The sequence below is a fragment of the Bidens hawaiensis genome, unplaced genomic scaffold, assembly GCF_021521415.1.
Source record: "Bidens hawaiensis isolate Kalapana, Puna unplaced genomic scaffold, B.hawaiensis_p1.1 tig00001369_1, whole genome shotgun sequence".
NCBI lineage: Eukaryota > Viridiplantae > Streptophyta > Magnoliopsida > Asterales > Asteraceae > Bidens > Bidens hawaiensis.
In genome coordinates, this window is record NW_027491077.1 from 3,463,391 (window position 1) to 3,474,982 (window position 11,592).

The 11,592-nt window shown below is 37.0% G+C and overlaps 1 protein-coding gene across 1 annotated transcript in view; it reads left to right on the top strand.

The window, feature by feature from the left end:
• LOC143572319 (lysine histidine transporter-like 8) overlaps window positions 1–4,437 on the top strand; it is a 30,514-nt gene extending 26,077 nt beyond the window's left edge. Inside the window, exons 2-5 of the mRNA XM_077057514.1 lie at window positions 801–934; window positions 1,020–1,447; window positions 1,686–1,817; window positions 3,921–4,437. Coding sequence (XP_076913629.1) covers window positions 1,112–1,447; window positions 1,686–1,817; window positions 3,921–4,406 — 954 coding nt within the window. The 5' untranslated portion in view covers window positions 801–934; window positions 1,020–1,111 and the 3' untranslated portion in view covers window positions 4,407–4,437. The remainder of the gene's footprint in view (window positions 1–800; window positions 935–1,019; window positions 1,448–1,685; window positions 1,818–3,920) is intronic.
• The last annotated feature ends 7,155 nt before the right edge of the window (window positions 4,438–11,592 follow it).

The following is an 11,592-nucleotide window of genomic DNA, read 5'->3' on the forward strand; positions in this document are numbered from 1 at the left end:
GGGGGGGGGGGGACAACCTGAGAGCGACACTTAAGATTTTATGATAAGCAATTATATCTATATAGTTAGATTTCGTCATCGTTACTATGTTAATATGTTGTAACACATTTGCTTAATTTTAGTAAAGTAGTTATATTTAGCTTTTATTTAAACTTGAACTTACTATTATAGTATATTACGATTTTGATAATAGAGGAGGGCAAATAAACCGGTTAACCGAACCAACCCGGAAACTGAACCGAAACCGAACCGGTTTGAAACCGATTATATAGAAACCGGTTTGGAACCGACTGAAACCGTTGGTTTGGAACCGGTTTGTAATTTTATCTATCAAAACCGGTTAACCGAACCGAAACCGGCAAAAACCGGTCAAACCCAAACCGAAACCGAAACCGATCGTAACATATTAAGAAACCGGTGTCAACCCGAACCAAAACCGATCATAAACCGGTTTTAACTTTTGTTGACCGAACCGAACCGGTTTTGAGTTTCAAAAACGGTTTGTCCACCTCTACGTGAAAACAACACTTGATCGATAAATGTGTAAAATTAACTAGCATACTAAAGTTGTAGTAAGTGATCATATTATAATACTTTATTTAAAACCTTGTGTGCTCATATGTCATATTTTATGAAAGCTGAAGCATACAAAAATATATTATATTTGCTACTAACAATGGATGGTTGTAAATATACACGGGGTTGGGTTGTGAAGAGGCATGCCACTCAAACCCAAATACACCGACGTTTCAAAAAAAAAAAAGTTCGCCTATATTATGTGGTGTGTATGTATGACGCAGGAGTTGGGGCATCATTTCATTAACCATAGCCTACATTTGGCAACTATACACCTTATGGATCTTGGTTCAACTTCATGAAGCAGTCCCCGGCAAGTGATACAACCGATATGTTGAGCTCTCTGAAGCAGCATTTGGTAAGAATTTATAGTATTCGGTTATCCTTTACTAAAATCTATCAAATTCACATTAATAAAACTCGTTATATCTTTCACTCTTTAGGAAATCGATTAGGAGCATGGCTTTCAATCTTCCCAACCGCGTACCTATCAGCAGGAACGGCGACCACCTTGATTATTATAGGCGGCGAAACAATGAAACTCTTCTTTGAGACCGTTTGTGGGCCCGTTTGCACATCGAGTCCGTTAACAACAGTCGAGTGGTATTTGGTTTTCACCTTTTTGAGCATTGTTTTGTCTCAGCTTCCAAACCTCAACTCAATAGCCAGGATCTCCCTCGTTGGGGCTATAACTGCGATTGTTTACTCAACCATGGTTTGGCTCCTATCGGTTAGCCAACAACGACCGGCTAACATATCTTATGAACCTGCTGCGCTACCTTCATTGACCGCTTCCGTGTTTTCGGCTTTCAATGCACTTGGTATTATAGCATTTGCGTTTAGAGGCCACAATCTTGTCCTTGAGATTCAGGTAAGTTTGACTTTTAAGGTCAGAAAGTCTATTGGTCAACTTCAAAACAAAATTATATTATTGAAAAGTTGAAGGAAGTTTTAATACTAGGTAAAAGCACATATAAAGTTGTATACCTTTGGAAGACTCTTGTGTTAGTGTTGTGCTGAAATGCATACAAAATCTGTATGTGCAATATAATTGTTTGACCTCAAAGGTCAAACTTTATGCTACTGAGTGTTTTGTTGCATTTTCGCAGTCGACAATGCCATCGACGTTCAAGCATCCCGCTCACGTGCCAATGTGGAAAGGAGCCAAGGTTGCATACTTCTTCATCGCCATGTGTTTGTTCCCGGTAGCCATTGGCGGGTTTTGGGCTTATGGAAATTTGGTGAGTATATATAGTTTTTAGGGTAATCACACTAATAAAAACCTTTGTTTGATAATATTAGACAGGATTTGTTACGTACATAAATTTAGGCCACGGGGATACTCTAACCCCAACATAAATAAGATGACATGCACTTTAAAGATGGATTATTAAACCACTCTATACTTGTGTTAAGTTTGTTAAAAAAAGGTCATGGATTATTATGCTTTTAACGGGTTAAAAGACAAAGAACAATATATTAAATTAACAAATAATATGAGGGAGATAGAGTTAAAATGATTAAACAATTTTCTTTGGGTAAGATAGAGTGAAGGAGAGAAAAATGAGTAATGGTGGTGCTTATGTGGAGTTAGAGTATGTATACCCCAACGGTGGTGCGCAAACCGGTTTAAAACTCAAAACCGGTTCAGTTTGGTCAACAAAAGTCAAAATCGGTTTATGATCGGTTTCGGTTAAGGTTGAAACCGGTTTCTTACCATATTATGATCGGTTTCGGTTCGGGTTTTGATCGGTTTCGGTTCTGGCTTTGACCGATTTTTGTTAGGTTACGGTTCGGTTAACCGGTTTGAAACCGGTTTTGGTGGAGAAACCTACATACCCAAATGCGGATCCACCATATAAATGGGTGGTTTCCAGGAACCACCCGAGTTTTGGAATAATAGTATATTTTTATATAGGAAACAATAGAGAGAACCATCTTATAAATTAGAAAGAAATTATCTTGATTATAACATAAGATGTTGGCATGGTGGATAACGTTTTGTGTTGTTTAACTGAAGGTGACATGTTCAAATCCATTATACACTATGTTGTTTTAAAATTTTTTTATGTAGTTTTTTAGGTTTCATAAACCAAAACTTTTAAACAAATATACAATTACAAACGTCGCTCTATGCCTTTCTCCCTTCTCCACCACGATTATACAGGCGGCTAGACGCCACACCTCCTTCCTCCAGGCATCCGGCCGACCACATACCACCGTCGTCTGCCGGGGGCCCGTGCCTTTTTCCGACCGCCTTCCTCCATCCTTTCTTGTTGCTACTCTTCCTCGAACCCTCCGATTGTGACAATGAGTTTAGATTCATTTATTAATTGTACTTGATATTGTTAATTGTTTAAGTTCATTTGTTAATTGTTAAATTTAGATTATAATTAACAAATTAAACCAGTGGTAAAGCACTATTATGTAATGAACTAACCCGAGTCGTCGAACCGACCCGAAATTTTAATATTCGATTTCATGAAATTGAAGAACTTAAAACTAGTGCACCACCTGAAAAAATTCTTGGATCCATCACTGTACAAACTGGTTCCAAACCTCCGGTTTCAATCGGTTCCAAGTCGGTTTCTACATAATCAGTTTCAAACCAGTTCGGTTTCAGTTTGATTTCGAGTCGATTCAGTTAACCGGCTTGTTTCCCCGCATCTATACCCCATGTCCTTATAGTATTTTTCTTTATCATAATTCATAATTAGAAATTAGGCGTGCACGTGGGTCAGTCTTTTAACTCAAACCGAAAATCTAGTTTTTATGTTTTTGCAAAATCAATAGATTTTTTGATTTTTTCAGTTTATTTGAGCACTAAATATTTTTGGACCCAAAAATAATTGACCAAAAACAATGTATCATAAACTCTGGGCCTAACTTTTTTTTTCCTTTTTTGTTAATTAATGATTAATTGATTTTTAAACGCTTGGAACTAAGATTTTTGAGATATATCATTTGGTAATTTGTTATAGATTACTCAAATGAATTAAATGAAGCATAATTCATAAGCCGATACAATTATACAAAAGTCGAGATTTTCGGTAATTATTGTTCTAGTTCGGTTATAAAAGCCACTATGTTTTTTCGGTTAAGTTAAGTTTTTTTTTTCGGTTTTTGGTGCATGCAAAACCAAAAACAAACCATAAATTGGATTTTTGAGAACATATAAACCAAACCGTCTGTTTTAGTTGTCGGTTTAGTTATGTGGGTTATTTTGATTTCATGCACAATGATTAGATAAGATTAGGTCTATTTTTCAATCATTTTTGTTTTACTTTCATAAAGAGTTTGTCATTCTATATCATACTTTCTGATTTCAAATTTCAATCTTGTAGATGCCTCCAGGTGGGATGTTGAACGCGTTATTCGGCTTCCACAAACACGACATATCAAGATGGTTGCTTGCAATAACATTTCTACTAGTCGTCTTCAGTTGCTTGAGCAGCTACCAAATCTACTCCATGCCTGTATTTGACAACTTTGAAGCGAGCTACACCCACCGCACGAACAGGCCATGCTCAGTCTGGGTGCGTTCGGGGTTTCGAGTGGTATACTCGTTCATCAACTTCTTCATAGGGGTGGCTCTACCATTCCTCTCGAGCCTAGCCGGATTGTTGGGTGGGCTAACACTTCCCATCACATTTGCATACCCATGTTTTATGTGGGTGCTCATCAAGAAGCCCACAAAGTATAGCTACAATTGGTACTTCAATTGGTCACTCGGGTGGCTCGGTGTGGCATTTAGTGTTGCGTTTAGCATTGGTGGGATTTGGAGCATTGTTGACAATGGGTTGGAACTCAAGTTCTTCAAGCCTAGTTAAAGATTGCCAGATTTGTGGCTTTGGTGAACATTATATAAGTAACGAAAAGCCTTTTATGTTTGCATTGTGTTTTAAGTTCGTATATGTATAACTGATGGAATTATATAGCTAAACAAGGAATATTTGAAATGATTTTGTAAGTTTAGTTTGAAATTTTGGATTATCTTGCTACTAGGTTATTGACCCGTGGACACCACTGGTGTAAAAATATAAATAATGTAACATTTACCGGTAATATGAAAGGGGAAAACATAGTTTCATACATACTTGTGGAGACGACAAGATGATATACAATTGTTAATAATGCCGGTAACAAAATAAAAACTTTATTAAACATAAGATTAAACAAAAATAACATCCAATTTACAATGATTATATAGATTCAAAATGAGAATTTCATAAATTACTATATAGTTCCTTATAAACCACATTTGTAGTTTTATTTGTAACTTTCCTTCCTTGTCTAATGTAAGCATTTTAACACCGTCTCTACTCTTCACTCGTGATAAAGCCACATATAGTTGACCATGTGTAAACACTGGTGCTCGCAAGTATATGCCAACTCTTGCTAGTGATTGGCCTTGACTTTTGTTAATGGTCATTGCAAAACAAACCGCAACAGGAAACTGTCTTCGTTTCAATTTGAATGACAGTTTCTTATCTGAAGGAGTTAGACCACTACGAGTTATATATGTATGAACTCTAATAATAGTACCTGAAATAACCTTTACTTCGATAAAATGCCTCCGTAGGTTAATCACTTGTAATCGGGTTCCATTGCATAAACCGTTCCTCTGATTAATATTCTTTAGTAACATTATTGGCATATCAACTTTTAGAACCAATCTATGGTTAGGCATACCATAGATCTTTAAACCATTTAGAAAACCCGGTGAGTGTAATGCTGGATCGAAACCATGACCAACACTATCAGAGTTGTCTGTACTATCAGAACTGAGATATTCAACTTCTTCTCCGGGAAACAAAGACAAAAATCTGTCATTAATGTCTTGGACAACCTAATTTAAAGGTGCAAGTATGAACCTTTCTTGAAAATATGAAATATCATTAAAAATTTCCAATAATGCTGGATATACAAAATCAATTAAATCAGAAATAGGATCAGATGAATCACTAATCAAAAGATCATCTGGTATTTCTATGATGGTGTTACGGTCATTGTCACCACCAAGTTTTCCTTCACCAAGCTCCAACAACCCTTCGGCAAATCTACTAGTCTCTTCTAAATCTGATGTCTGACATCCGACCGTTAACATCATATTTTTGGTTAACCTAAGAACCTTGCATTTGAACCAAATGTGGGATGAACTAAGTGAAGCATTAAAAATGTCACTACGTGACCTATTTTGTACTACCGGTAGGATTTGTCTAAAATCAACCCCAAAAACAATAACTTTACCCCCAAATGGATGTTCACAATTGTTACGGTTACCACATTTTAAAACATCTTTTAAAGTCCTATCCAAGGCTTCAAAAGCATGCTTATGTATCATACGAGCCTCGTCCTAGATAATCAGATACGTTTTCTTGATTAAGTTGCAAATATCTGGATTTCTTGTTATTGAACAGGTAGAATCCTCAGTTAGATTTATAGGAATTATAAATCTAGAGTGAGCGGTTCTACCTCCCTCAAGTAAAAAAATACTATACCGCTAGAGGTAACGTTTAAAACGATTTTACCTTTAGATCTTATGGAAGCCGATAATGTCTTCCATAAAAAGGTTTTCCCCGTCCCTCCATAACCGTACACAAAAAAATACCACCCCTCTTTTGATCAACTGCTTCCATTATTTGATTATACACATCTCTTTGCTCATCCGTTAATGAAATAAAAAGTCGTTGAAACTCACCAGTCATGACTTCTGTATCATACGCTAGCTCCTCGTTCATAAAACGATTTGTTGATGCAACAATAGAATACTCATTAGGGAAAGGCATTGTAGGAAAACAACGCAGAGTACAATTATTTCGGAGTAGGAGGTTTTGAATTTCAAGTAACGCGAGGTTCTTTAGTTGTGCCTCTGAAAGAACCAAATCAGTAACGAATCACAAAAAATTAAAACTAAGTTTTTAATTAAACATATTTCTGAATGTGTTAAAGTACTTGAAAAAATAACAAATTATAATTATTTGATACCTGGATTTTTCTGGTCATTTTTTTGTTTGTAAAGAATGCCATCAATTAAATATGGCCAAGTCTTTTCCCATACATCATCTGGTCTAGATAACCTGTATGTGATTAACATTGTAGCAAATAAACTACGTAAATAATAACCACTTGCAGTATGGCTTGCTTCTTCAATAGCTTATATATACTCGTTTTCATCGTCTAAATGGCTTCTTTTATAACACACATCCCTTTATGTAACACACACTTCACCATCAACAGTACGAATATCTTCAAAGCACATAGGGCCTTTCACCTTGTTTAACAAAATTCATAGATAGTATGCTTCATTGAAAGCTGGAGGAACATGATGAACATAACCAATAGAGAAACCTCGTTTACGTAGGTCCTAAACCTGTTCATATTGTTTCAAACAAATTTTGTTGGAGAGCAAGACCATATTTCTGATTACACTCCATCCAAGCAGTGAATCTTGAAGAACCAATAGACGGCTTGTTTAAAACGTCTTCCACATCATCATCATCATCTGCGAACACAATTGTTTGTTGTCCAGGTAAATGAAACGGAAGCCGAGTAACAGAAGAAAGTCAGTAATGGACGTCAATAGAAAAAATTCTCCATGCAGCCACACATGTAGATGGATATCTGCAATCATAAAACGCCTTAACTTCGTCTACCACTTCATCTTGATTGTCAGTGTTGTCTTGTATAAGTGATATAGTAGCACGATCCGGGCCTTTATTAATGTACTTAAAACAAATGCTTTATCGAACCCTCTTGATTAACCATTCAACATTGATATTGGCCTGATATTTTTTTAACAATCTTTTGTTATATGGAACAACATGTCTGTTGTCTAAATTGACCGCAGACTTGACAACAACATTACCCAAATCTCTTCTTCGATAAACAGGAAACCTATTAGAATCAATTGACGTCTCGTTCTGAAATTTCTTTGGGAATTTTTTAGAACACGAGTTATCGACCATGCACAAGAATTTAGGGTTAGAAACACCACAAGGACCATGCATCATGTGGTCACTTACAAGAGAATACAACTCCGGATCTTCATTCTGATATGGGATTTTTGCTAAGGTAAATTTGTTTATATTCTCCGGATTATGAATTTTGTGATCGAAATGCAAAAACAGGCAAATATGGGCATGTGGCAATTCACGTTTCTGAAATTCAATTGTGTAAACAACTACACATGGCTAATAGTAGTAAATTAGATAAGTTATTGAATACCAATATAATATATACTAACAATATAAGTTATACTAACATAATTTTCACAATGGTAATTAACATTAACATTAAAAAAGTTATCATAAAAAACTAAAACGAAACAATTACCTGCTTGAAGCTTTCCAAACAAAGCCCTATCCTTCATGTCTTTCATTAACAAATCAAGCTTCATCTTTGTAACATCCCGTTTTCTCGTTTCGGTTAATAATAATATTAAGTAGTATGAGTTGGGCTTGTGTTGGGTTAAATAAAATGGGTAATGGACTTGGATTTCAAAGAAAGAGAGAAAAGACCATGGGCTTAATCCCATAACCCATAATATATAAACAATAATTATACATTAATCCATCCATTTCACTCATTCCTTACACCATCAAAAACACACACTTAGTCTCATCCTACTTTCTCTCTCTAGCTGAAATCACCATGAAACCCGAGCATCAACCCGAGGTAATGATAGTATGATATTGTATAGATCCAAACCCGCTAGATCTAGTCGCGAAACTACGAGCCGACACCTTTAAACCGTTAAAGTCATGGGATCCGAGTGAAATCGGGTATGAACCGAGCAAAAGATGAGCCTAAGGGTCACCCTATGTCACACCCCCATCTTAGGCCTAGGGGTGCGACTCGACAATTGGTACCACATTTGCATATAAATCAGAGTTACGGGTTATTAGCGGAAGACTTTATAAAACAAGTGGATTTTAAGTTAAAATATTTATATTACAAAAAGACGAGACGAAAGTCTCGTTTTAGATTTTCTTGTTTATAAGTTTAGCAAAAACATCATATTTTAATATTTAAACAAAAATATCCGATCCATCGGATTCTTGCCCTTCGTCCTTCAAGCTCTAATCTTGGTTACCTGCAAAATGTTAGAAAATACGTTAGCAACGAATGCTGGTGAATATGCTGACGCAAAAATATTTTCTTTTACTTTGTTACCCCTCGAGGGTTATGCAAGCCTCGGCCCATCTTGGCTTAGGAATAACAAAGTTAAAACAACATCATTATAAACTAGAGTCTCTACACTAGGTCACCCCAGTTAAACACCGCAGCGTTTCGACGTACTTAGGTACCATAAATATACACAAGGTCATTCTCACTCGAACATACTTTGGTTCGGCCCATCGTGGCTGGAGGTCGTGACCAGGCGTGGTGCGATGTGCCCACCGCATTTAACCACATATGTAAGGATCCAGACAAACGTATACTACAGCCTGAGGGCTAGGCTTTTACTCTTATTCACAATTTTTTTAGAGACACTTAGTCTCATGTAAAGTTTTACACATAACACATTTATTTGTTTGAAAACAAGTTTGTAAAGTGGGGCGTATTCACCTTTTCAAGTGGGATCGGCTTCCAACACTGTCCGTGAGTCTTTCTCTTGCTATCTCGCACCTATAGTACGAGTATAACATTTATTAGTTGGATATACAATCCGGCTTAAGACTTTTAGTCTTATTTATCTCGATGAACCTTTAGTTCAATACGCTTTTACTTTTAAAACCTTTAGTTAAAAAGTAATGTTTATAAACCTTTAGTTTATTATAAAAACCCGACGTTTCTTCTTCTCTAAGAAACGTATTCTTTTTCTTTTATTATTTAAGAATACTCTTTAAACTTAAATAATAATAATAACAAAGAATTATATATATATCATCATACACACATATATATATATATATATATATATATATATATATGTATATACTTTTTATTTCTCTTTCTTTTATTTTCTTTGTTATTTGTTTTCTTTTTATAATCATCGAGTATAATTCCAACTTAGGGCATTAAGCCTTTATAATATTTTATTATTATTTTAGTCGGGCATTACACTTACCTTTACTCGGCTTATAAATCTCTAGACACTCGAGCAGCACTTCTACGCCGCTTGGTCTTTTCAACACTCGCCTTGATCGCCACTTCACTTCAGCACGCTTCTCGAGGCACCACACTTCACGACATATACTCCAAATGATCGTCGGGACGTTGGTACGGGATCACCTTCTTGATATATATGTCGTCGGCAAATGGATCAATTATCGAGGTATGGCACGGAAAATGAGGAATTGGGCACATTTATCGAGGTGGATCGAGGGCACGAACTTCGAGGTTTAGTGAGATGTTAGAGAGAGAGAGATATGCAGGTTTTGAGGTGTGAATTGTGAAGACCCGGACCTTGCTATTTATAGGCAAAAATCTGGATCCCATCGCGGTACGCGACCGCCTTCAAGGCACCCGTCGCGTACCGCGACGTAGCCTTGGTGACGCAACAGTAGGTCTGCCACGTGTCGCCACGTGGCGGAGGGTGTGCCACGTGTTGACACATGTCAGACGATGTGCCATGTGTCGGGACACGTGGCGACCGGTGTGCCACGTGTGGACACGTGGTGAAAAGGTGTTAGACGTGTCAGGCCATGTTATCGCGGTACGCGATGACGTAGGCTCAACAACGATCGCGTATCGCTGTTGACCTCTTCTAGAAACTTTAACCAAGCCCCATCGCGGTACGCGAATGGCTTGTCTTTTGTCCTGTCGCGTATCGCGAGAGGACAAGATAACAGAATTTTCATTTTAGTCCCTGAAGTTTGGATTTTGGAAGATTTGGTCCCTTAACTCGTGAGTAATTCGTTAAAGAAAGAATGGCAAACTAGCCCCATTTGTTAAGGTCCAATTCGTTATGATGACCAGTTCTTTATAAGGTCCAACTTGTTATGAGTACAGGTTCGTTATAAGGTCCATTTCGTTATGACGACCAGTTCGTTATAAGGTCCAGTTCGTTATAAGGTCCAATATGTTATAATAGCAAATTCGTCATGAAGGCAGATTCGTTATGAAGTAACGAATGGGTTCATTCGTTATGAACCCCATTCGTTAAGGGACTGGGACGAATTGGAAGTTGAGAATGACATAAAGGTCTCTGGACTTAGAATTAAATGGATTAATTATAAAGAAGCCCTCGAACTTTTAAATTAGCAAATAAGATAACAATTTAAAATTCTAATGAAAAATGTTTTAAGACAATTAATGGAAATAAAATTTTTCCAAGCTGAACTGGCATCTCGACCCCAGCCAGGGGCTCTGCCCCTTGGACCCTGCTAGGGCTGCCGCCCCTAGAACCCCGCTACCAGGGGCGTTGCCCCCGGATCCCCGTTCGTTGAGGGTTATAATTAGACTTGAAACGTGATATGGGTAGTGATAGTTAATTGATACGTGTAATTGTTATACAGTTAGTCGCGCACAGATAAAGAAAGGAATAACTATTAACGGTGAACGTAACCGCATTCAGGGAGTTTCTAGCCCCATTCCTTGTTATTTTTTTGGGGCTATGTGCATACTCGATGTGATTAGTTAATACACTTACCTTAAGTAATAAGTGTATGTCTTATATGATTTATGTATGAATGAATGCTTGACGATGCTTGAACGATCTTCGGATATTGCATGTACAGTCAAGGGATAGTTTAAAGATATGATTGATATGTATATGATATATAAATAATGCATGAACGTATGGAAGTTATAATTATGATTGTATAGAAAGGTATGGAGGTATAGTTAGAATAGGGAACCGACCCTAATAATGTCGGCGAATGTAGGGAACCGACCCTAATAATGTCAGCGTATGTAGGGAACTGAGCCTAATAATGTTGGCGAATGCAGGGAAACGACCCTAATAATATCGACGAATGTAGGGAACCAACTATAATAATATCGACGAATGTAGGGAACCGACCCTAATAATATCGGCGAAGGTTATAGGGCGGAATGCTCTTTAAAATG